Source organism: Phasianus colchicus, chromosome 15 (assembly GCF_987193195.1).
Source record: "Phasianus colchicus chromosome 15, bPhaCol1.hap1.1, whole genome shotgun sequence".
In the NCBI taxonomy this organism is placed as follows: Eukaryota; Metazoa; Chordata; class Aves; order Galliformes; family Phasianidae; genus Phasianus; species Phasianus colchicus.
In genome coordinates, this window is record NC_143450.1 from 16,402,810 (window position 1) to 16,429,540 (window position 26,731).

A 26,731-nucleotide genomic window follows, 5' to 3' on the forward strand; every position below is an offset into this window, starting at 1 on the left:
TATCATTCAGTCAGATCGGAAAGCTAGCATCGCTACATTTCATTTTCAGACACAAGGGCTTTTACAAAAGGCTCCTATTTCAGCTTTTCCAGCTCTGTGGTAAAACAGCTACAGGACTACAGTCTAAAGCAGCTCTGAAGGCAGGACATGGAAGCCAGTGTTAGATTTAGAGCACCTACCACCTACTGCAGCAAGCTGGGGAGTCTCTCTTTGCTTTCTGCCACACTCACAGATAACACAGTAAAAAAAGAAAAGCCCCCAACAAACAAAAAAGCAGCACAGGGCAGGGACAAAAGCCTTATTTACTCATCAGCACTTCAAATTTTGGCAAGTTTTGTTGGTTTGTTTGTTTTTTTTTTTTAACCTTTTAAAAAATCACTTTGCTATCTTTAACCACCACCCTCCCCCCAAAGAATCAAATGTTTTCCAGCATCCTCCAATCGTTCTGTTGCCTAACTGCAGTGAAACAGGGAATTGGGCCGGGCCTCTGGTCCTTTTCAGCGGGAGAGCAAAGTGCCCAGTGTGTCTCAGCTAACGCGGGTGGTGCAGGACTACGTCCCCGTGGAAGCCACGCTGCAGGCTGAGGGCTCTGCGGGTGCAGGAGAGCACCCGGGGTTGGGTCTGGAGGAGCAGGCAGCAGCTGTGATGGGAGCAGAGACCGGGAGGGGGTCGGTGTGTTCTCTGTGTGTGGAGTCTGCGGGGGCTGCAAGCTTGTCTGAAGGGAAAGCAGAGGATATGCATTGGAGTGCATCCAGGGGGGAGGGAGGGGAGTCTATAGCACTTCCATCGGAAGAAACTGGGCTGGCACAGCGTCCTTCTCCTTGTAAGTACCGAATGCACTTCTTTTTCCTCCTATGAACAGTGAAGAGAGTTATCTGTAAATAAAGGGTGAATTCACGGTCACGCACACAAAGCGCCGAGCGGAGCGCAGTGCGGGGCGGGGAGCGGAACGGCGCGGAGCCGCAGCGCGGAGATCCGCCGTCTGTGGGTGCGAGCCGGCGGCGTCGCTCCGCCGCGCCCGCAAGGGGGCGCCATAACGGCGGCGGCAGCAGCGCTCCGGCCGCGCCGCCATCCCCCATTGGCTGCCACGGTGCCGCGTTGCGGGACGCAGCCGTGGAGCGGCGCCGGGTCAGGCCGTGCCACTGCGCTCCGCATCGTTCGTTAGCTTTGTTCCTACGGCAAAGCAAATCGACCCGAGCTCTTCTGAGCGCTCCTACCCCGGCCCTAGCCTTGTTTGCAGTACGTTGTCTGCTCGGCTGCTTTGCTTTGCAGCAAAAGCCTCTGACCTCCACCCATCCAGAAAGCCATTCATGGCTTCTCTGGGCTGACGTGTTGGCTGTGATCTGTCCCTTCAGAAGCTGAGATATAAGCACAAAATGCCACACACACACGTGGGAGAGGAAGCTCCGGCACAGCCCTGCAGGCAGGGTCCTGCTGATGAGGGTTTCCTGCAGAAGCACCCAGGTGGGGGCAGTGACTGCCAGCATCCCTCAATCACCTGCTCTGCATCCTCTGCAGCGGCTCAGGGAAAAACACAGAGCTCCGTAGACGTTCCAAAGCACAGAGCTCTGAGGACGTCGCCTAACAGTGGTGAGGGAGCAATTCCCTGCTCGAGGCACTGATAACAACAGCGCAGCTACAAGAGGCAAAAAGAACACCTTCCTTCTGCTCAGCTCCCTGCCTCGACCGCCTCAGCTGAGGAGAACAGATCAAATGGAGAACTGGCTGATCAGGCACACACACCTCCCTTTGATCTCACTAATGAAAAACTACACAGTGATGGAATATGCATTAAGTAGCCCAGTATTAAACACGACTTTGCACTGGCTGCGAACAAGAGAAATGGCATCACTGCTGTCAGTGGCATCGTTAGCTGGGCTGACCCAATTAACACGGTATGAAACACGACAGCGCTGCTGAAAGGAACATGGAACGCTACATGGGCTGCAGCCTCCCAGAGCAGCCAACCCCAGGATGAGCCGTGCTTCCTACAGACAATTCAGGAGCAGCTGCAGGATGGAGAGTCTCCATGACCTCCCTGTAGGATGACAGAAACCTATCAGCTGATTCATCGATTCGTTGATTCAATTTGATTTAAAATGATGGAGAAGCAGCAGATTTGATACTAAAGCTTACATGGCTCCTATACAGCTAAAAGGATGTATCCCTGTCCTTTAGGAACTACAGCACCCTGCAGCATCTTGTCCTGGTGAAAGGGTGAAGCCTCCAACCAGGAACACCCATTTTTCACCACTGTTGTCCTGTGGAGTGGGAACCTCAGGTGGGAGCTGCTCTCTACAGGTGTTTGCGACCACTGCAGGGAGGACAGAAGCCCTTGAACTGGCAGCAGTCCGTTAGTACAGGCAATTGCAGAAAAGATGTGACTAAGTAGCATTTGAAAGGCAAAAGTTAAATAAAAAAGCATGCTAAGGTCTACAAACTCAGCAGGCTGTGTTAACTGGAAGCAATGCAGAGGGTTAGCGCCAAAGCTGAATGAGGAGAGTTCAAATGAAGTCACAGAATTGGAACTGTCTGGGTTGGAAGGGACCTTTAAGGCTATCGGGTCCCCCTTCCCACAATAAGCAGGGAAACCCACAGCTCTGTCAGTGCTCAGAGAAACTCAGCCTGACCTGGGCTGTCTGCAGGGACGGGGAAACCTAAACCTAAGGATTCCTAAGCTAAACCTCCCTGCTCATATCTGGGGCTTTGTGATCTGCTGGGTCTGGGAGGCACCGGTCCTCACTCAGCCAACATCAGCCATGAGGGACTGCTGGGGATTTGCTCCAGGATTCAGATTTGGATGGACTGAATGATTTCCCCTGCTTCAAGCTGCAATAAGCACATTCATTCTGGGGTCATGCCCTAGAAACCCAAGGTGTGGAACGTTTGCAAACCAGCTCCTTGCTTGGGGTTTTCCCACTCCATGTTGGGTGCTGCAAACCAACAAGGTGCATCTCAACAAACACGGTTAGCTCTAGGATAAATAGGAAAAACCTCAGAAAAATTAGCAAAGACCTTCACTACTCACAACTGGCCCTCAAGCGGTGTTTATAAATGGGTGGAAAGCCCCACACCACGGTCGCAGAGGCAGAGCTGGAAATAAGCTTCTTACACCAGGGATGCTCATTGGCATCGCATGGACACTGTCCATGGCAGCTCAGGGACAACAGCCACCACGGGAGCCCAGACAGAGCCCTGCAGGAGCATCCCTGGTGTGCGGAGGAGCAGAAAGCAGTGCCAGACCCGCAGCCCAGGAGAACCCCGCGAGGTGGAGATGTGATACACACCTGCACGGGCCGCACCAGTCCGTTTGTTGGTTGAGGCCAAAGCGAGCTCTGCATTTCTTAGGAGAGGCAGGATCTGAACACAGAAGCATGCGTGGCGGAGAATGGGCAAGGCAGAGGCACAAAGAGGAGGAGGAGCAGGAGGAAGAAAAGAGGCAACATCATTTCAGCCGCTTAACACACCACTAACAGACTACAATCCCAAGTTTTGTTTCTGCAACAGAATGGTGGTGGCACCATTTCCCCTGTAAAAAAAGTGATCGTTAGGGGGAAAAAAAAAAATAAAATAACCAGTGATCGCAGCAGGGGAAGGGGGTTGAGGAGCAGCACCCAGCTCAGCTGCAGGACACTACCAGGAAATTCACATCTTTTTGTGACACCTCCACGTTCCTAAAGGCTGGGAAAGCTGCCAGGTGACAGAGCTGTTGCCTGCAGTGCTCCTTACCTGCTCCCTGCAGCACCTAACCGGGTGCCAGCGAGTGGGGCTGTGGGCAGCAGAGAGGAGAGGAAACGTTGCAGAAGCGCAGGAAAGCGGAGGTGGCACCGCAGAGATCAGCCCCGGCTGCACAGCTCTGCCCTGCAGCCCCTGGGATTGCCTTCAGGCACACGCTGCTTTTCCAGCCCTATTGCAGCACTGGAGAAGGGCACCTTCCTGCCTGCACCAGCAGCAGTGAGTGCTGTTGGGCACCATCAGCAATATTCCCATCCATAGAGGGTGAAATCAGTATTTTTCTATCACACACGAGCCGTATGTTTACATGGATAGATACACACTATATATACACTGAAATGCTTGCATTCTCTACATCCTAGGTACCAAATGCCATCAAGAGCATTAACTAAACCAAAGCCATTACTGGGACACATTTTTGGAACTGCTTTCTATGGACAGCTCAAAAAGGGCATCATACAGCTATTAGTGGAGCTGTGTGAGCTGAGCTGTGTCATCCCAGCAATCCCAGCAGCAGAGGCAGGGCTGGTCCCAGCTCACAGCCAGCAAAGGGTCTGGGGCAGTCTGTGGGGGGCACTCACCTGGGTGCTCTGCATAATTAGCAGTAATATATACATGTAGATAAGCACTTGATGATATCTTATATTTTCAGTTTCCATGAACTACTCGTGTTCTAATTCAAACTAATCTATAAAAAACTCACAGAAATGCTAATTTTCTGTCTCATGAAATGCACAGATCATTGGTTAAGACTGAGAGAACAAAAGAAAATATGGCAAAGATCCCACAAAAACTATGTGGGATCATCCATTCTGCACAAAAAGTGTCCAGCACCGAGGGCTGCATGGCTCAGCACAGCACGATTTACCTGAGTTGGAGTCCTGCTGCTTCTCCCGTGTCCGCCTCTTCTTTTTCCCCTAGGAAAGTCAAGGAAAAGCCCATCAGTCTGTGCTCCCAGTGCTGGGGGATGGATGGGGCCTTGGGCAGAGCTGGTCTGAGCTCTGAGAAATACACCCAGGGAAGTCCCAAAGCCACCACCAGGGTGAGTGTCCTCACATCCAGCACTGCAGGCAGTAGGGCTCACATGTATACATCCACAGGAACTCAGAGATGGAGCCACATCACTGCTATCACCCCACCGCCTTCTCAGCTTTCCTCCCCCAGCTGAGCCCCCCATTTACACTGCAGCCTCCCTGCTGAATGCAGTTACACAACAGCTCCTCCTTGCAGGACATTGGTCTGAACATCACCCAGCTCTCCCGCTCCACTCGAAGCACTGCAGGAGGTTCCATCTGCACAGGGCAGCAGAACTGTGATCCCCGCTGTGATCAGAACTCCTCATCAGGAGAGCATCCCGATGTCATGTGGGAAAGCTTTACAAATCCCTGGGCACTTTTAAAAAATACCCAGCCCTCTACTGCTATTTTTTTTTAATAATACCCATCTCTCTACTTCAGCCCTTCTGCACCTGTGGATTCATTTCTTGTTCTCAGATTTTCTTCACTCCCCAGCAGCAAAACAGTGCTAGCCCCGGATTTCCTCCCCGACAACCTCAGGGAGGAGGGCACAGAGGGGCTGGAGCAAATCTGGCCAGCGTGGGGAGCGTGGCTCACAGGGCTCCTCTGCCCTCTGTCTTTTTGTATGACTTCTTGTGGTTTGAGTGAAGGTGGAAAGCTCTGCGCTGCGGTGAGCTCTTTCTTCGGCGTGGGAGCAACTGTATTTCCTGCCTAATAACCGAGTCACGTGCGGGGAGGTGACCTACATTCCTCCTCCTCCTCCTCCTCCTCGACGGGGCTCCAGAGAGAGCAGCAGCTCCTGCAGCGACCTCAAGACCTGGAGCAGCTGCTCATGAGTGCTGGAGGGAGAGCTGCTGTGCTCTGAGCCTGGGTGCGTGCTGGCTGGGAAAGGAGAACTCCTGGTGCTTTCCAAGAGGAGAGAAGCAGGAGGGATGGGATTTCCATGGAGGACGTACTTGGCTTGAAGGACAATGATGCCCAGCTCTCACCTCTGCTGCTGCCCTCCAGGGATGCCTACAGAGAAGCATTCTTGGGTGCTGCCCCAGATTCTCCATGGCCATCCCAGATCTAAGCCAGTACTGACCCTGCAAAGCTGCACATGGAAGCTGAGCTCCCAGCAATTTACTTATTGCTAATTATTACGCTTACGTAAGGACATTATTGATTATGATTTCTGGCTATTTGAGGATGTTTTGTGGGACTTTGGGCTTTTTGAATGGTGCTTGAAGGAGGGCTCCAAGCACAGCTCCAAGACAAAGAACGTGGCTGCAAGGGAACCACTGGAATCCTGCATGGAGCAGCAGAGCCCAGCAGCAGGTGGATATTCGACAGCCCTCTGCACCCTGCCTCAGGTCTCTAACGAGCTTGTTAGGCAGGGCTCGTTGTATGTGAGATCAAAACAGTTAGAAAGCCACTAGAAAAGGCTGCATCCCATGTTTCTGCAACACTAGAAGCTCGCTTATTGCCTTGCTATTCTACTATTAACATAGTAAAGAGGAAATGAATTCTCTTGACGCTGACTTCTGAGCACTGCATTGGGGAGCCCAGCCCTGCATCTCCAGGTGGGACATAGCACAGAGCAATGGGCAGAGCATGCACCTCGATCTGCTGTCCCTCTCTGCCTGCTGCAGCAGCTTTCCTTTTTCTCCCCTTTTGAACATGGATTTATGATTTTCTTAACAGCACCCTTACTTGGGAATCAGCCTCTCCGAGGAGCTGGGGCCAGCTCACAAACCAGCAGAGCAAGCAGCGCTGCTGTCTGCATTTGCTACAGCTGCATTTGAATACTTTGAACGTGGTGTGCTTGGTTTGCTCAGTCGTGGTGGCCCCATGGGACCAATGTCCCAGCAGGGCAGGTGGTGGCTCAGTGACCATCACCCTGTAGGACAGCACAGGGACCCCAGGGCCCAGGACACAGCATCACTGCAGGGATGCAGCCCTACGAGGGGTCCCAGAGTTGGACCGAGCCCCTGCCAGGCTGAGCTCAGCACTCATCTCATGCAAAGCAGCTTCTTTTCTCCTGTTTTGCATTTTTAAATCTTATTTTCTACTATTATTATGCTCCTGTCAACAGACAGAGCTTTCCAAACATCATTCACATCACTTAAAAGTTCTTTTTTTTTTTCTGCTTCTATTTCCTTGGGCACTAAACAACAGTGGCAGCTGCAGTTACAACATTTGTGCACGAGGAGCAGCCAAAGAGATGTTCTAACCAATGCCAAAACACATATTTCCATCCAAACCATCCCCTCCGAAACAGCATTACCGGGGACAACCGGTACCCATCTCTTCCCCCCATGGGTCATTTTTGGGCTATTTTTGGGTCACATCTATGGGACTCGAGGCGCAGCATCACTCACGTAGTTGTCCCGCGCGGACCAGCCGGGGTAGAGCTGCATGTGAAGCTGCCGTTCCTTGCGTGCCAGCTCGTAGTACTTGGCCTGCTCCTCCCGGGACAGCGCGTGCCACTGCGGGGACAAGCACAGCACTCAGCCTGCCCTGCCATGGGGACACTGCACTGCAGGGTGTGAGGGGAGAGCATCCCAGGGCAGGTGCAGGGGATGGGGATGCTGTACTGGAGCTGTACACAGGTCTTGTAGGGCACCTTGTGGCCACTGCATTGCTGTTGGGGTACAAGATCTCCCTTTTCTCCCACTTCTGGGGCTCCCTACCAGCTGCTCACAGCCCGAGGACGTGCAATGCCTCCAACACCCCCGAAGTCCCAGTCTCCATCAAAGCGATGAGAGAAACTCTCCCCTGCTCCCCTCATGTCCGGAGACATCTGCATGTCCCCCCAATCCCCAAAACCCTGGGGACCTCCACCTGCCCTTACCCTCCTTCCCAGGATCTGGTTGATGGCCGCGCTCTCCTTCAGCGTGCATTCAGCAATGACCTTCGCCCGCATCTCTTTCATATACAACATGAAAGCATTCAGGGGCTTCTTGATAGTGGGCTTCTTGGCTTCCTTCTCTCTCTTTGGTTCTGGCTGAGGTTTCCTTGGGAGGGACAAAAGGAACAATCAGTGTCAGAAGCACTCGGTGTCACTGAGTGATTCATGGGCATCACCCAATGGGACACCACAGTGATAGCACAGATCAGGAGCCCTGACCAGAACTCACATGTTGCGGTCGTAGTGCTCCATCTCCTGCTTGCCAGAGTGGGGCACGATGGCGGGGTGTGGGATGCCAGTGGTGTGCATGCTGGAGCCCAGCATCAGCGGGTGAGTGAACCTGCAATGGAGATGGGGTGAGCTGCGCTCGTGGGGCAGCGGGGCGCTGGGGGGGCCGTCCCTCGGTGGCTCTCTGGAGCGGTGGAAGCAGACGGCAAGCAGAGGGCACAGAAAGCAGAACAAGGGCAGAAAGGACCCAGGGGGGCTGCGCAGGATGGGAGTGGGGCTTTGGCATCATTTTGCTGTTCCCAGCAACGCTGCCGTGCCGCTCCCCGGTGCCCTGCCAGCAGGGCCCAGATCAAGGGTGCTTTCAACCTGTGTTTCAGACACTCAGATCTCTGTTGCTGCAATATCTTATTAGTGCTGTAAGAAGAAACAACAAACTCAACCCAACGTTTGGATTTGAGAGATTAGGACCACCCCACAGAAAAAGCATAAGTCTGAACATGAACTAAGTGCAACTCTAGGAGGTGCACCTTGCCCGAGCAATGCTCTCCACCAACACAGGATGAGATCATCAGAGGTCTCGTTGCCTTTCAGGCCTCATTAGCTCCCTCGAGCTGCTGATGGTAAAGCCAGAGCCGCCGGCTCTGCCAGGCCTGCCACGCTCTGACTGCAGCTCAAGAGGGCAGAATCGCCCATGGGAGGTGAACTGCTCGTTAGATATGCTGGCACAGAAAGAAAAGCTGTTTAATTTAATCCACTAGCACAGTCTGATCCTTATCTGGCCAGGTGTACTGCCTGTCTGCAGCAGCGCTGCAAAACCCAGCCCCATGTGAGTGGGAACCCCTGTGCCACACCTGAGGGCTGCAGGGCCCCAAAGGGAACCGTCAGCACATCCCTGCCCTGAGCCTTTGGGGCTGCAAAAAAGCAGTGCCCTGAGAGCGAGGTGGGCTGGCAGCACCCTCCCGCCCCTGCTGCACAGATAGAGGTTTGTGTGGATAGAGGGCTTGCATAGTTTTTCTGTGGGAATCCGTTGCTAACTTCAGGACAACATGAAGCAGAAGCAAAGCTGGTGCAGGAGCAGCCGGAGCAGGGGCACGCCATTGCCCTGCCCATCAGCACACCCCAAGGTACCAGGCTCTGAGATCCCCAGTTATGGGATGCATTCTGCTCCCTGGGACATCAGTGGGGCTGGGGTACATGTAACCACAAAGCAGACAAACTATGGAGAACAGAGCAGAGATGCAGACGGTGCAGGATTGCGCTCGCTCCTCGGGGCTGGCGATGCTGCAGAAACACAAAGCAGCCCCCAGCCCTGCATGGGACTGGAGTGGGAACAGGGCAGCACGGGGCAGGCATGGGCTGCGTATCAGCTGCAGACTTCAGACTTGTTTAGATGCGATGCCAGCAACTGCCTGCTGCCTGTCCTGCTTCTAAGGCTGAAATCAAGGAAAATGCACTGCTCTCTGCAAAGCGAAACTCAGCGGTGCATACAACACCACGGTCAGAGACAAGGAGCGATGGGTTTCACCCCTTTTTCCAGTGCTGCACTGAAGGCAGGGCTCTCTGGCTTTGCTTTTTTGACCTGTGCTGATGACAGCCCAGTTGCTGAGCATCCTCCCTGGCCGCTCGCTGCTCCCGGGGGCATCCGGGCACTGCCCTGACTCGCTGGGCTGCAAGCTGCTCCTGCACACACTGCAAGCTGCGGGCGTCGAGCCGCTCCCGGCCCCACATACTCACCTGGAGAAAGAAGCCCCAGCAGAAAGCGCTGACGAATACGGCTGTCTAAATCCACATGACGGGAGCGGATAGACAGACTGGCTCTGCCTGGGATCGGGAAGAAAGAGTCTATCAAGTATCCACAGCTGCGTGGCTGTTTCCTAAAGATCCCCTGTGCTAGTGGGGCTTGGAGCAGTGGGGTCCCGGAGGGGGCTCGGTGCCCTCGCCCTGTGCTGCTCCGGGTTTGGGGTTTGCTTAGGGAGCTCCCTGTAGAGGTTGGATCCACACCTGACTTCCCTCCACCCCCACTTTGAGAAACTATCTTGTATCCTGTTGCAGTGCTGAATACGGAGGTGGGCAGAAGAGATACTGCTATCGCACAGAATAAGCTGCTTAAAAAATAAGAAAGCACCGTTTGGCCAAAAAGCTGGAGGCTGCTCAGCACCTCTCTGCCTTGGCCCCAAGGAGACGCAGCTCTTCCACCCCACACTGCCCCCAGAAGTTTGCCTCTGTTTGCAAACAAGCCCAAAGCCCGGTCCTGTGCTTCTTTTTAAAGCTGTTTCGTAGTGGGAATCGGGCACGCACCAGACCTGGAGCTGGGAATTGTTTTGAAGATAGTCAAATAAACCTGAAGGAAGTTCCTGGTTGCTCTCAGCAGGGGAAAGCCCCCATGTTTTCATATGGAGATAGCTCCAACACACCTCAGTGTGCTCTGTCGGGCTGCCAGGAGATGCTCCCAGCCCAAAACCGCACGTGGAAACCCAGACACCTGGGGAGGGCGAGACGGGATGGCTGAACCCCAAAGCGCTGAACCCCGAAGTGCAGCCACACCGGTGTTGCTCTGCTGTGACATGCAGCACTGCCCTACAAATGGCACCAGCTCCTTCCAGCCCAAAGAACCCAGAGCTTCCTGGTATCATGGGGTGTGCTGTAATCATGGCCCTGATACACCGCAGAGGGGCTTCGCAGGGTTTCTGCCCTGCAGAGCTGCAGCCACAGCACAGGATGCCCCGGTGGTGGGAGCAGTGCTTGGAAAATGGAGTGGGATGTAGGGGGTGTAGTGGCTTTGCCCGCATCCCACTGTCCTCAGGAGACTGTCACCAGGCTTTTGTCCCCACTGGGGGCAAAGGGCACGGCAGAAGCCGCTGCTGTGTGTGCTTCCCTCCTGTCCCCACCTCAGCCACGGCTCTGAGTGCTTCAGGGCTCCTTCCATGAATTTTGGGCAGGCAAGAGTAAGGGGAAAAGCTCTTCCAGACAGCATACTTTGGGATGCATTGCTGCTTCACCAGGCTGGCTGCCTTTTGCTGCTCTCTGTCCCTATCAGCTGCCACCAGCACACCTGCTGCAGGGCACCAGGCACAGCGTGTGCTGCCAGCGAGCTGCTCCTGCTGCAGCTGCCATGTCCTCAGCACCCAGCCCTGCACGGAGACACAGGCTCCTGCCTCACTCCAGCCACATGCATGCTACGTACAGCACACTCACAGCAGTGCCTGTTCCTCCTGAGGATGAATCACATCGTACGAGGCGTTAAGTCATCACCCAAGAGGAGCACATTTAGCACAGAAAGCAAAATGCCATCTCTTTGAAGGCGAACTCTGTATCAGAAGCCTCAGCCTCTGTTTCCTTGTGGTTAAATAACTGGAATATGAAATTCATAAACCAACCAAAAAGAAAAAAGAAAAAAAAAATTTCTCTTTGTGTTTTCACGTTTGGCAACATGCTTTCACACCCGGATGTCTCCAGAACCATAGGATCATTCAGGTTGGAAAAGATCTCTCAGATCCCCAAGTCCAACCCCACCCCATCACACCACTGACCACCACGGGCCACGTCCCCAAGTGCCACAGTTCTGCAACACCTCCATTCCCTGGGCAGCCTGTGCCTGACCACTCTTTCGAAGAAGAAACTGCTCCTAACATCCAACCTGATGTCTCCACGGCACCCTCCATCACCAGCTGCACAGAGGCTGCCCGCTCTCTGCCCACCTCCTCACGCAGGCAGAGGCAGCACCATCCCAGTTGCATACAGAGCCACAGCACAACCTCACAGCCGTCCTGCAACACCGCAGCCCTCATCCCACATGGAGTGAAGCCCCCTCCCCGTTGCTCAGCACGTGGAGGGGATACAGGGGGGTCTCAGAGCTGACCCCATGCATCCCTGCACTCACCATCCCATGGAGGGCGTGATCTGGCCGACCCCAGCCGGGGGGAGCGGGTAGAAGCCGGGGATGTCGGAGGTCTGGGAAGGTCGATGCACTGCTGGGAGAAGGGAGGAGGAGGTGAGATGGAGACAGCACTGAAATGAACCCTCCCAGCCCCGTATCCTCCTCTGTGAGCACTGCTGGGCAGTGGGGAATGCACATGGAAATGCAATGCTGTTCTTACAGCCCTTGGCCAATCAGTCAGCACCAAGAGCCTGAAAGCAACCAGTGGGGATGCTCCACTGGGGCTCCTCCACTGGGGGATGCTCCAGCAGCATCAGCACTAGCTCACCCAGCCCAGGAGAAGCAGGGATACTTCACAGTTTAATTTTTCTGCAGTCTTGTTGCTCTCTGCCCTGCCCTGGGACCAGCCCCAGGTCTCATCTCTCCAGCCTGGAGCAGCTGAAACTCCGTGCTGGGGCTGCCCAGCAGCTGCCTGGGCACCACCTGCATTTATTGCATGGGAGAAGAGCTGCAGCAGAGCACAGACCCAGAGATCTGGGATGTTCACAGGATTAATGATAAATAAGTATTTAGGAATAACATCACTGGATTCCAAATATCTCAGTAGGTGCTAACTGAACTTGATATATAACTGAACCAAAGGGAAAATGTGAATGTGAGAATTTACCATGGGTTGGTTAGGACATAGCCCAGAGAGGAACAAAGCCCAAACCTCCGCTCCTCTCCCACCTGTGGGATCTCTGCCTCTGCTAACCTGGAAATCTGCAGGCTTCCTTTCCAGGTGCTGAAATCTGCCATTTGCTGAGAAAATTGCCAATAGATCTGTTAACTCTTCATGCTTTCCTGCTGTATTTATGACACTCAGGTGTTGGACCCAGCAGCACTATGGGCTCTGATGAGCTCCCCATCCCTCCTGGATATTCTGACCCAGCACAATGAATGCACTCAGCGCCACCTGAACCCCAGACCAGCTCTCCGCAAACATCTGAGTGATTCAAACAGACTTGCAGGGATTCTGTTCCGGCAGGAGGCTGAGGAAGCTTTGATTTCACTCTCAGCCTGAAGCCCACAAGAAGAGGTGGTCAGGGGGGAGCTGCTCCCCTATGCACAGCTCAATCTGACCTATCCGTGCTGTACTTTCCTCTGCAGCCCCACTGGGGGTTGGCGCGTGCCGGACACGCACACACAGGTCCACCCAGAGCTCAGACACCGATCCTATTTAGTCAAAATATTTCCTGTTTCAAGCATTTATTTTCTCAAAATGACAACCTGACAGCAGTTTGGGTATGAGTCAAAGGAAAGACAACTTTCCATTTTCTGGTTGACTCTCACACATCGCCCTGCGGGCTCCGCTCCGGCTTTCGGCTCGTGCGGCCGCTGTGGCCATCCTGCTGCAGTGTCAGCCCCAGCTGGGGCTCCGAGCAGTGCCCGCTGCTCTGAACCCACTGATGAGCAATTTTGGGTTACCTTGCTTCTGGCTGATGTCAGCGGGCAGATGGGGTGAGTGGGAACCGTGGCTGAAGTGGTCGTTGCTGTAGGGGATGAGCGGTGTGAGCGGGTGCACTCCATGGGACGGCTGCACGACAGGAACTTTGTTGGACTGCAAAGAGAAGGATGGGGGGGGGGAACTCAGGGCTGTGCTGCTGGAAGGAGGACTGCAGCAACCCCAGGGTAGCCACTGCCCCTCTTTGCTTAAACAGACACATCCTGCAAGAAAAGCCCCAAATTAAGTGGCAGCAACAGCTGATGGTGATTGCAGATCAGCTCAAATAACACAAAGCTGATCTAGAATTGTTATTTTTTTCTAATTCATCTCCAGTATCATTTACCCCTGGATGAATGCTAACAGCGTGTCACCCAATGCATTGCTCCAGTTTTCTGCTGTCCCCCCTCCAATCCCCCCCCTCACACACACAGTCCCATGTGTTGCTTTGGTCTGAAGCTGGACTTTCACATCCTGCACATTCACTCTGAAAATTGTGCTCAGGCCTTTGCAGCTGCTCCTGTTAGCAGGACAGGGCCAGGGGGGCCATGCACAATGTGGTACCACTGCGTGGCACAGCAGGGACCCGGCCTGAGCAGCTGCACTGCTGTGAGCAATGTGCACACACAGGCACACACACCTGTGCACACATCCATGCCCACACCTATGCACACACTTGTATGCAAATCCGTGCACAAATCCTGTGCACACATTCACACACTAACCTATCTATGCACACACCCATGGACACACCTATCCACGCACACATCCAGGCTCAAATCCATGCACACACCCATACACACACCTATCCATGCACACGTGTGCACACAGTGCACACACACCCCTGCACACAGCCATGCACACACGTGCACGCAGCTGTCTCACCTGCAGCACCCCACACTGCTCCCTGCCTGCCCAATTTTGCCCAGGAGTGCCTTTAAACCCAGACTGCCTTCACCCTGGTAGCACAACAATACCATTTGTCCCATATAACTCCAGAAGGAGAACCAGGAATGGCAGCACTGCTTTGGGAGTAGATAAGAGCGGGGCTGGCAGCTGTTCAGCTCAGCTCCTGTCCCATTGGGGCACCTCCAGAGCACCTCTGCTGCTTTCTGACAGCTCATCTCTGACCTCTGGGTTGATTCACCACTGCCTTTCACTTGGGTCACGATTTTGCTCAGACAGAGCAGCGTGCAGCCCTGCTGGCACCAGGAGGAACCCTGCAATGGGAACAATGGGGCGGGTGGAGATGCCATCCTCCACCTGGCTTTGCTCGTGCAAATAAAAATCAAGAGCTGCAGGTTTGGAGGTATTTAAGAGTGGGTGAGAGCTCCAACTCCTGATGTGAACCAGGTGCATGTTGCCTGCATGTGCTGGGATACAGCAGTGACTGTGCCCTTCCCAGCACAAGCCACCTAGTCCTGTAGTGCCACCAGGTCACTATGGTACCACCCAAGGTACCACCAAGTCCCTGAGGTGCCCAGGCTCCTCACATTACCCAGCACTGTGCAGGCATGGAGCTGCTGCCCATCGCCCTGGTGGGACTCACTGAATGCAAAGAGGAAGGGCTGTGAAGAGGCAGCTCCCACTCTGCAGCAGAAAAATGGCTTCAGTATCTGGTGAGCAAGGAGACAACGCAGCTGTGCTAATTGTTAAGAGGGACTAATTGCTGGCAAGGCAAAATGAGGAGATGTCGCTGCTTACATGCGGATATCTGATTGTGATGGAGGCTTGAGGTGAGTGGAAGAACTCGCTTCTGGCTGAGCAGAACTTTTCAGAATTCATCTTTTTTTTTTTAATAAAATGTGGCTTTTTCATTAGACAAACGGTGATTCGTTGTAACCAGAAGTTTTCTGGAAAGCACCTGATGGCAGCAGGTGTTTTGACTCATTGTTTAAGATGGAGATGTTTCGCAACAGCACACAGGAATGAGCACTTTGCTGCCTTGCAAGAGTTCAAAGTTTGGAGCTAATGCCAGAAAAATGCAGCAAAAATCAAATGGGAAATGGTTTGAGACTAGGAAAGGGGAGATTTAGATTGGATATAAGGAATATGTTTGTTAAACTGAGGGCAGTGAGGCACAGGCTGCCTGGAGAGGCGGTGGTCCCCATCCCTGCTGACAGCACAGGTCAGACTGGGGGGCTCTGAGCACTGAGCTGTGGGTGTTCATTGCTCATTGTGGGGAGAGAGACCAGGCAGCCTTTAGAGGGCTCTTCCAACCCAAACCAAGCCATGATTCTATGGTCGTGTGACTAAAACCCAGAATTAGTGTGAAATGGCCAATACCGAGAATTTTCATGGGCTATAATACAAAGAATATTAGTTTTAGCTGTGAAAATATTACAAAAAATACAGATGGTTTTCAGCTTGGGTTAGTTTAGAAGAAGAAAGAGATTTTTTTAAAAAGAAGTGAATTTTTGGTGAAGCTGGGTAAAGCACACCTTGCTACAGCTCTAAGCATCCCAGCATCTAGTGCTGCCTCAGGGCTGGCACAGGGCAAGATTTTGGGTTAATTTTTGGGTAGAAGACAAATCAGAACTAAACCAAAGCAGCACAACCCCGCTGATCTCCCACCATGTGGTGCTCAAGGCGTGAAGAGCTCTGGATGGACTTTGGTGGTCGCCCACTGAGCAGCCAGGGCTCAGTCTGGCACTGCACTGCACAGAGGGTCCCCACTGCTCCCTTCCCATCGTCTGCTTGTTAAAAACAGAAAGAGATAAAAGAACAGACAGTGCTTGGTGAGCGTGTTAAAGAAGAGCAGATCACACAAACCAAACAGGGAGCTCATCTCACAAGGCCAATTTAGATCGGTGCTGTTGCACAAAGGCACAAAGCATCCTTCCTAGGAACGACCCCTCTCATTGGTTTGACAGCCATAGGGAACCTCACAGCCATGGGGGACCTTACACAAAGGGGACCTGAAACACAAGGGAGACACTGTGGACCCCACGTGCAGTGGGGAAGATGTGCTCTTAAGAGACCCAACACATGGAGAGAACCCTGTGAACACTGGGGGACAACACTCACACAGGGGCCGCAAAAGCACAAGGTGCCCTATGCACACAGTGGACCCTATTCATATTGGGGACCCCACACACTTTGGGAGCTGCGGGAGGGGGCTGACCCCACACAGTGCCCCTGCTCAACCCGGCTGGCAGCACCCAGGGGTGCACAGGACCCGGGCGTGCAGCGCAGCACCCAGAGCACTGTGGTTTGCAGCACCGGTGGGGAACGGAGCCACAGCCGGGCCAGATCACTCACAGCACTTTCAAACAGTCCCACACTGCTGGCCCCAAAAAGAGTGAAATGACAAAGCTGTGCAGTGTGGGGCCTGGGCAGGGACTGGTGCTTGGGGTGCACCGGGGTCTGGGCATCCCCAGCTATGTGCATCAGCACCAAGAAACCGCCTCAGCAAAGCGACGGGCAGAGCAGTGCTGTGGGCTGCAGCCAGGAGTCAGCCCAGTGTTGGCTTCAACGTCACTTCTCAGAGAGAGAGATGAGTCTACGCGTTGGCTATGCAAAACAAAACCTACGGAGTTCGCTGCTGCTGATTCAATGAGGAATTAATTCCTTTTCTCTGCAGAATTAGTCACTGTGCCGCAGAGACAGAGGCAGCAGGTCAGGCTGCAGCGAGCCAGCACTGCTCTGCCTTCTGCCCCGTATCCAAACATCTGTTCAAATCAGCAAGAGGCTGGGAGCATCCTGCAGTGTGGGATCATCGATGTGGGGCTCAGGGCTGTGCTTCAGGGCTCTCAGGTACGGGACCTGGAGAGCTCTGCACAGCTTCAGGGCACCTCTGCATCCTGAGCAAACCTCCCAGTTTGGGGCAATGTGAATAAACCTAACCCAGCCTCCATCGGGGGGCAGACATTGCAATGAGACCCTGTTCTGCAAGCACTGAGGCCAGCAGCATCTGCTCATTTCTCCTCACAGCGCTGGTTTGTTGTGTTTTTTTTTTTTCTCTTTTCTCACTTTTGCTGCAGTCAGATTGCCTCGCCACTGCCACGGCAGAAAGGAAGAAGGGAAAGTTAAAGTCACCCACGTCAGCACTGCCCTCACCCCAGCAGCTCTGGTGTCAGCAGGGCCACGTCGCCCCATGGGGACGGGCACCCGTGGGGACTGCCCCAAACCTGTCCCCATCTCATGGCACACACAGCATCACAGAGTCACGGAACCACAGGGGCAGGAAGGGACATCTGCATATTCCCCCAAATCCAACCCTTACCTGAGAGTCTCTGGGCTCTCTCCAGCAGTTCCACATCTTCCTGCAGCTGGGGAGCCCCACACTGGGCACAGTGCTCCAGATGTGCCCTCCTCAGAGCAGAGCAGAGGGGAGGACACCCTCCCTCCCTTGCTGGCCATGCTCTATGCCATGCATCCCAGGGCACCACTGGCCTTCTTGGCCACAAGGGCACACTGTTTGCTCATGGTCGATTGGTCAACTGCTGGTCAACCACTGGTGAACTGCTGGTCAATCACTGGCCACCAGGACACCCAGGTCCTTCTCCAGCAGCCTCCAGCCTACACTGATGCATGCAGTTATTCCTCATCCTGCATTGCTTATGGAGGGGAATATCCATTTGATTCCTTCAAAACCATAAATTCTGCACGCAAATAGCATCAAAGGAGGACAAATACAGGGAAATAACTTCAATAATTTCAGAAGCCTCAATGAACTGATGGTTGCAGATCTGGTATGTGGCCTGGTGCTCTGTTGATATGAGAGCCTCATGATCCCTAGAAGAGCTGCAGATGCTCAGCACTGGGTCCCACTGCAGCTGCTGCTGGCTTTAAGAAGTAAGGGTTACTGTTTTTAAGTTCAGCTCTGTGGGGAAATGGCTGAGCTTTGCACCGTTTACGGGCACAGGAAGAGCCGTTTCGCTTCTCAAGTATTTATCTTCTAAGAGAAAAATGTAGGTGGTTCTTCATGAAGAAAATGAAGGCATGGAAAAATAAAATAAAAAGTGCTCTTGGGGTGACAGAGGGCAAGCGTGGAGGCAATAATTCCCCAAACCAGAGAAATCCCCTGAAAAATGAATGTGTGGCATCCCACGGATGCCATCCCATGTCAGAGAGGACACCTCTGCCCAGAGCTGCTCCCCACCTCCGCTGCCCTGCTCCTGGGCACTGCTGCAGTGATGCTTGAGAGCCCCCAGCATTTGGCTGCATGAAACAACAGCTGGCTGCAGCCCAGCACCAAACACGGGGGCTGTCCCTGCCATTGCCTCCCCACCCCCTCCCAGCCCTGGGACACGACAGGGCCCCATTCTGCTCCTCTCTGCAACGCAGTTCTGCGAATGGGGCCGGTGCTGCAGGGCCGGTGTTACCAGTAACCCACCATGGCTGCAGAAGTGAAGGCACGGCCGTGACCCCCATGCTGATACCATCTGACCTCCTTTAGCTTCTCGAAGGAGAGCAGCAGCGCCGATACCCAGAATTAATCAGGAAAATGTCCAAGGGGGGTGAGGGAGGGGAACACGCGAGTGTTTGTGACAAAGCATTGGCAAAACCTGGAGCCAAATGCATCCGTGCGCTGCAGCAATGCCCGAGGTGGGGTCAGACCGGGCAGCATGGCCCCAGTGGGGGAATGCATGGCCCCAAAGTGCCAGCCATGCAGCAGCTGCCCGCTGCCATCCCCTGTGTTCTCCCACAGGACTGCAGCTGCACGGCTTTTTGCTTCCTTTCCACTTACAGGTGAAAACAAAAACATTTACTTGAAAGAGGGGAATTAAGAAAAGAAAACAAAACACAGACAGAAAAAAAAAAAACAAAAAAAAACTCGGATGTGATTGAAGGTGTTTCAATTCCCCCACGATCAGAGGGCTGAAACCTGCCCCTCCGCACTGAGTGGCCGTGCTGCTGTCACCGCGTCACCCTGCGCCCACATCGCCTGCCTGGGTCCTTGTGCTGGGTGCTGTGCTGTTGGGTGGTGGTGTGCTGCTACTCTGTGCTCTGCAGTGATAGGACAACGGGGAATGGTTTTTTAAACTGAGACAGGGGAGGTGTAGGTTAGATATATTAGAAGGAAGTTTTTCAACCAGAGGGTGGTGAGGCACTGGAACAGGTTGCCCAAGGAGGCTGTGGATGCCCCATCCCTGCAGGCATTCAAGGCCAGGCTGGATGTGGCTCTGGGCAACCTGGGCTACTGGTTGGTGTGCACACAGCAGGGGGTTGGAACTGGATGAGCATTGTGCTCCTTTTCAACTCAGGCCATTCTATGATTCTATGATTCTATAAGCTGTGTGATGCAATATGTAATACATGATATCACGCTATGCTGAGCTGTACCACACCGTGCGATGCTATGCTGTGCTGAACTACCTTTTCTTTCAGTCCCCCTCCATTCTCAAAGCCTGGTGGTGGGGCGGTCACTGATCACAAAGAGACAACAACACAGAAGTCCCTCACGCTGTCTGAAAGTGAGTCCCCAACTCAGCAACTGCACTGCACAAGACGAAGTGCAGTTGCTGCAGAAGTGCAGCCATAGCAGCACTGTGGCAGTGCTTACACACACTGACTGCTCCCAGTGCACGCAGCTGCCATGGCGCTCATGAGGCAGACACTGAGACTGACGTGGCTGTGCCCACATGTGTACAATGGCTAATTAGCAGATAACACGGTGTAAGCAGGGATGAACATTTGTAAAAGTTACCATCTCTCTTTGCTACACATATCACCGCTATGGTGAAATCCTTTGATATTTATAGGGATGGCAAACGCGTCTCCAAGCTGGGCAGGCCCAGGGTTGGCTGCCGTCCTCGTTCTCACAGTGCTGCTGCTGAACCCAAACGGGTTTTTTGGAGGGGGACAAAAACTCCTTGGATGAGATAAAGGACCCCACGTAGGGCAGCTGCCCTATGCCAGGTCTGCAGATCTGGACTAACATTTATTACCCTTCTTCTCTACGAAGCATCCTCTTGGGAGGATGCAGAGGGAAATAATCCTCCCCGGAGCCAAAAGGAGCTCCCAAGGACACCTGCAGCCATACAGCGATAGCGGCGCTGCTCACTGCTCGCTCTCGATGGTGACATGTTGACAAAGAATGCTAGAGCCACTAATCCGGGATGATGCTGCATGTCTGGCCGGGAGAAATCCCACTGTTCTCGATAGGAGGAATTAGTTCCATAACGCTTAATGCCCCTTCTCCCTCTGACAGCCAGCAAGTGTTGTAGCGCAGGGCGAAACAAACATTTTAATTCTAATGTGGCATTTATCTTCCAGCAGGGTTCTGGAGAGCCCCCGACTCACACCACAGCCCACTGCCCTGTTCGGGTCTCTCTCCGATCTCTTCACGTGCATGGCTGCATTAAAACCTGGGCTTGGTGGATTTGCATATAATTAGGCAACAGGGAAAAATTAATAGGGAATTGAGTGGGTTTCTCCTCTGCCCATCTCATGTTTATATGAGATTAGAAAGAAGTGATTTTTTTTTTTTAATTACTGCAAAGATATATTAAATATTATTTAACCTTTTATTGCTGGGGGGAGGGAAGCAGACAGAGAGAAGAAACAAACTGATCCATATGGTAATGAATGCCTCCTATCGTGGGAAGCAAATATCACTGTAATTAGGATTAGACAGGAATCCTAATTAATCTCATCTTGCCACTTGACTTCTGGAAGTTCCTTAACTGTTACCTCCAACAAAACGGAGCCCGGAGAGCAGCTCATCTTTCAGGCTGCCTGGCCAAGGATGGTGGGACGAAGGGACACGTGGCCCCACGGGCTCAGGTTCAGCACAGCACTGCAATACAGGGCAGGGACACACGAGGACACCTCAGCCCCACGCCTCAATGCTGTTCTGTGTGATGGCACAGATTGCCAGGGGTGGAACGGAGCCGTGCACAGCCCAGCTCGGCTCTCAGCTCTTGTCACAGCCTGTTTTTCAGGCTTTTTTGAGATGCACAGCCCATTGCATCAGATTTTACTACGTGAGTGGATGCTCACGTGATTATTTTCATCTCTGGGTCTCCAGCGTGGAAACCAGACTTTGGACTTCAGACCCTGGCTGAAGGCCTCGTGCTCTATTTCTACATGGCTACAGCCAGCACGAGGTGATGCCATCAAAGGGCGCTGCCACTCAAACCAGCAAGGAAACGCAGCAAACTGCAGCTCCTCCTGGTGCTGTGCTACGTAATAAAACACAGAGGAACGCTGCTGCAGCTAGGCGAGCATCTCAGCCTACTTCTTCCAACACCTCCAGGAAGCGTTTGGCCACAGTTTGATGTGAATGGCAGCTTGGGATAACACGGTCGAGACAGATACCAAAAACGTTCACTTGGAAACCAGAGAGCAGGCAGAGCGTGCTCAGTGCTGGGTCGAGCTTCAAGCCAGTGATCAAATGCTCATGAGGCAGCAGTGATCAAAGGCTTTGTGCTGAAAGAATGAGAAAGTCACAATTTCATATGGTTTTGATGAGAAAAATAATGGATGAAACTTTGCTCTTTCAACTCGGTTTTGCTTTGAGTTTGGGCTTCGGCTGCTTCCGAAAAGCGATGTGTGCAGATCTGTGAGACACGAGGACACGGATGTAATGCTGGACCTCACCACGGGATTTGCCAGGAAATGTATGCAACGTTATTCATTTTCATCAAAAAATGCAACTTGTGGAAACCACAGCTCTTGCTGGGATGCAGTTTTGCCCAAGCAACATGGTTTGGGTCCAGCTCCATGCCTGCAGCTGCCAAAAGGCACGAGCTCCTGGCAAGGACCCTTCCCAGCCAGCCCCTGACCCACACAGCTGCCCAACCGCAGCAGCACAGCCCCCATGTTTCACTCCCTCGCAACGTCCTCTGCCTCATTATGAGAACTGACAGCAGCATTTGCTGAATGATGAAACCGAGGTTACGCAGAGCATCAATTACACTACAAAACACAGCCGCCACACCTCTGAGCACGCAGCCTCCGCATGCCTGCAGTGCAATATTGTAGTGCAGGAACGACCCAGGTCCTGCAGGACGTCTGTGTGTCCCACATCTGCTTTCTGGCAGCTGGGAATGAAAAACTGCTGCTGCTACCGGGACAGGGACCTGCACAGAAGTGTCCTCTCAAAGGACCCTGCACTGTCCAACCCAACCCTCTCTTCACAATGCTGTGTCCAATTAAAGCACTGTTCCAATTGCTTTGGGATTTGTATTTTTCCCTGTAAAGTCTGCAATTCAGAAATAAACCCGTCTATCGCACAGTCGTCATCTAAGCTGCTGAGAACACAACAAGTTAAAACCATACAGATTACAGAGGATTACATGTTTTCACACTTTTTTTTTTTTTTTTTTTTTTGGTTCTCACTGAGCTGCTACACAGAGAAAGCAGTTTGTAAAGCACACTATTCCCATAACACTGTCCCTGTGAGTGTCCCCAGCACAGCACAGACCTCAGCTGCAGTGCTGGGTGACACGAAGCCCAAGGCAAGCCAGCAGCTGGGGACACTGAATGCAGGGCTTCAGCAGAACAGCAACAAGATACTGAAGCACACAGGACACTTCTCTATGGCAATCCTCATCAGAGTCAATGAGACGTTTTCTGTCTCTCTGAGGGACGTGCACTTCTGAGTGCAGAGGGAGGACTTGGACTGGATATCAGGAGGGTGGCACTGCAGCCAGAGCTGTGCTGCCTGCAGCCATGGGTGGGCTCTGGGCAGCCTGAGCTGGGGGCAGCCAGCACATGCAGGGTGGGCTGGGGGCTGTCAGGTCTCTTCCAGCCCAACCACGCTGTGAGTCTCTGGTTCTATGATTTTTAAGGACCCTTTGAAACCAAGCCATTCTACAATTCTATGATTTTCTCCAGCACTGGCACACATTCATTCAGGTTTCTAGGAAAAATAGGGAAAACACCCTATGCTGGCAGCCTGGCAGTCTGTAGGTATTTGATCTGCAGCATAAACGCACATAAACTCACAGCACTTTTAATTCGGTGCTCCGGGTGCACAGCGAGGTGCGGGGCAGAAGCACAGCCTCTAGATGGAGCAGAGCACAGCTCCTGAGCCAGCAGACAACACCAGCATGACAACCACATCTGCAGTGTTTCAGGCTCTCACTTACTCATGTCAGGAGCCCACTTGCAGCCGGGCCCATGCAGATGTTGGCACAGCTGTTGGGGTGCAGGACACGTCCCACTGCCGTGCATCACCTGGGGTGTCCCACGAGAGCAGTGCTTGGTGCTCTCTTACCTCTGCATCCATCTCACTGCCTCCCTGCATTCGCACCAGGCTGTGTTCAGCCCAAGGATTTAACAGTGAGTGTTGAACTGAAAGGTGCCTGCAAGGGTGGAGCCCTGTTATCTCCTGCATCTGAGCAGGCTCGCTGCTGCTGTGATGCTCACAATGCATGCTGTAAATACAGCTTAAAGCAGGGCATTTTGTGTAAAATAAAGACCTATTTTACACGTTTTGTATTAAAAAAAACCCCACAACTATTCCTAAATATATAGCCACTATATGTATAAATTGTATACATTCATGCAAAACGTATACCAAATTATGCATAAAACATTTATGTACAATTTCATAGAACCATGGAATCATTCAGGTTGGAAAAGACCTCTATGATCACCACACCCATCCCCATCCCACTATGCCCACTGACCCATTCCAGGAGTGGCCCCAAGGAAGACCTCCCTGGCCCGTGGTCCCATTTGTGCCTGTGCAGTTTTGAGGCAGAAGGGCCGTGCTCTGCTCACACATGTGGCAGCTCTGGGGATGCAGGTGGAGGGCAGTTGTGCCATGAGACCCAATGACCACAGAGACATCACTGCCATTGCCAGACTGGGGATATGGAACAAAACCAAGGAGGGCAGCCTGGCCATGGGGGTCAGACCTATCAGACACAATCCACCTGCCTCCTCCTTTTTTTATATATATATAAAAAGAAGTATTAATATTTTAAATTGCTATAATTTGTGCTTGGGACTAATGAATCATAATTATTCAGCCAAAAACAAATTGTAGTCTGGGATTTAATCCCTCCTATCTACTCTATCTATTGTAACCAGCTCCCGGTGATGGCAGAGCCTCCCAGCCATCAGACCCACAGGACTGATGTGTTGCTCTCCTTTCCCATAGGTGCTCTCTGGATCCCTGCAGTGCTCTCACACAGCGTCCCAGGGCTGACTGCAGTGACTGTGTCAGTGGCTGCAAACCTTCTCTGGTGCTTGCTCCCTGCTGTCAGCACCATGAGCTGTGGTTCGGGTTTGCTTTCGGCCCGGTGCTGAGCTATGGAACACAGCTGATGTGAATAGCAGCCATGTGCACTGGAGGAGCCGAGCAGTGCTGGTGCTGCCTGCAGACAGCCCGTGTGCCACAGTTCCAAAAGGAAGGGGCGGGTTTCACCGCAATGGAAGAGGCTGTGTAATTATGGGATGGCAGCAGATTCAGGGTAGGGAAAGGCAATTCCAGCAGCAGGGAATAACAACCTCCGCTCTCTGCATGGGTGGCAAAGGGAGATGGCAAACAGCTGCATGCATACAGCGACCAGCCGGGGCTGTACCAGACCCCATCCCACGGAGCAGAACACACTTTACCTTCTTCTCATTGTGGGCACCACTGTGGTGCATCCCCATGGCACAAGGAGCCCTGCAGCCACACTGCTGTCCCTGCATTGGGCTTCACTTCCCAAAACACACCAAGCCCGCTGGTGGCTCCCAGCTGCCAAAACATCTTCACAGCATTTCCTTGTAGGGCTCAGGTCTCACTGGCAGCTAATTAGCTTTATGCTAATGGCCAAGGCTGAGCTCAGCACAGAATTCCTGCTTCCAAACCCAGTGTGTGCAGGGCACACAGAGCAGGAGCTGTGCAAGCAAAGCCCATTCCTTTCAGCCTCTGGAGGCACGCTGCAGATGCACGATGCAGTCGTAAAGGAATTTGTCACAAACAATCCTTCAGCCCGGCCGCGCAGGGTGGTGCTTGCTCACGCTGTTTGCTAAGGCTGAATTCCATGTGATCCTGCAGCACGACCGGGTTATGGCACCCAGCACGAGGCAGGCAGCACCCAGGGGTGCGTGCACCCTGCTGCATGGGAGCTGTGCCAGGAGGGATGGCTCAAGAAGGAAAACAATACAATAGCGATTCATAAATTCAACACAGAGGCAGGCTGAGTCCCAAGGTGACCAAGAGCAGCCAGTGGACTTCCAGACCATGGCAAGGAGTGGGATGATGGGTGGGATCAGGTGGGGGGCTCGGGGACACCAGCAGGGATCCATATTTCGCAGGGCACTAAAGGAAACCGCCTGTGAGCTCGGGAGATCTGAAGGGACCCATTTGTAAAATGGAAAGAAATAGAAATAAAATAATTAAACAACACAAATGGCAGCCAACAGACTGCTCACCTAGCATTTTCCCACCTCAGGCAGGAGCTCTGATTAATGCTAATTAGCTTATCTTCACATTAGATCCTGATGATTCATCACTTACTACCCTAGGAATTATGACGCACTGGGGAGAGATATATTTGTAGATTCCATGGGTGTATGCCATGTCTGGAACACTTAAATGATTTTGGCATGAAAAGGGACCAACCACAAGCCCAGCTAATCAAACCAGCGTTTCTCAACCTACACCTTCCAGTAGTTATAAAAAAGATGCAGAATGAAGACAAGACGATGGCACTGAAGACGAATTTATCTGCTCATCAGTGGTGTACAATCTCTCCAGAACAAAGGGCCCTATGGGCACCCTGCCAGCAGCCTGTGGCTGCTCCTCGTTTGCATATAAATTTAAAAAGAATTTTAATCAGTGTTAAATGCACATGATTATTTTTTATTTATAGCTGAAAGTAGGTGTACACGGCGCTTCATAAAACACAGCGAAAAGAAAGAGCACCTTTGGGAGCCTGAATGGGGATGGATGGGAGAAGCTGTGAGTACTGCTCAATGCAGCACTCACAGCATGGGACAGGGCTCTGCAGCCCAGCAGCTGTGGGCACAGCAGGGGCAGGAGGATGTTATGTGACGTCGGGTTGGGAGGATGCTCTGCCAGCTGTGCCTCCATCCAGATGTGCAGGGATGGCTGCTCCCTGCATGCATGGCTCTGGAAAGGCAGAGCAGCGTTTGGAGCTTTGCTCAGGGGCTGTGGCATGGGGACGTTCAGGTCTGGGTGGGCTGTGCCTTGCGTGGCTTTGTGTACGGCTGCATGCAAACAGCCTGGAGCTGCTCGTGTTCTACTGATAGGTTTTGAACTGCTGATTACATAAATCCCAAAGCTCCTTTTTATATGTAAAACAGGAGTAGCTGTCATACCCAGATTTCTCCAGTGTTTGTCACCAAGCTGCAAAGAAGGAGAGGTCACCTCTTGTGCTCCCAACACCTGCTGGCTGCCTGCACTGAATGCAGGGCGAGGAAAAAGCCGCTTTCTGCTCTGAAAGACTCAGCTATCTTTCAAAAGCAATGCGGAGTCATGATACAGGAGAGATCAAAGAGTTATCTGTGAGCTTTAGAGCTATTACTGGATACTGTACCTCCTCACTCAAAACATTTTTACCTCTGCTGGAATCCAAAAGAATTTCCTCAGA

General features: G+C 52.7%; 1 protein-coding gene across 10 annotated transcripts in view; it reads right to left on the reverse strand.

Moving 5' to 3' along the window:
* The window catches only part of TCF7 (transcription factor 7), a 57,759-nt gene that overhangs the window by 2,616 nt on the left and 28,412 nt on the right, over nt 1–26,731 (reverse strand). For 2 of the 10 annotated variants that reach the window (XM_031598413.2, XM_031598410.2), the window contains exons 4-12: nt 13,214–13,346; nt 11,750–11,840; nt 9,604–9,690; nt 7,871–7,981; nt 7,585–7,747; nt 7,112–7,219; nt 4,604–4,652; nt 3,288–3,360; nt 342–852 (exon numbers count right to left, since the gene is read on the reverse strand). In XM_031598413.2, coding sequence (XP_031454273.1) covers nt 552–852; nt 3,288–3,360; nt 4,604–4,652; nt 7,112–7,219; nt 7,585–7,747; nt 7,871–7,981; nt 9,604–9,690; nt 11,750–11,840; nt 13,214–13,346 — 1,116 coding nt within the window. In that variant the 3' untranslated portion in view covers nt 342–551. Of the gene's footprint in view, nt 1–341; nt 853–3,142; nt 3,144–3,287; nt 3,361–4,603; nt 4,653–7,111; nt 7,220–7,584; nt 7,748–7,870; nt 7,982–9,603; nt 9,691–11,749; nt 11,841–13,213; nt 13,347–26,731 lie in introns of those variants that run through there. The other 8 variants (XM_031598415.2, XM_031598414.2, XM_031598412.2 and 5 more) reach the window with 7 other exon arrangements.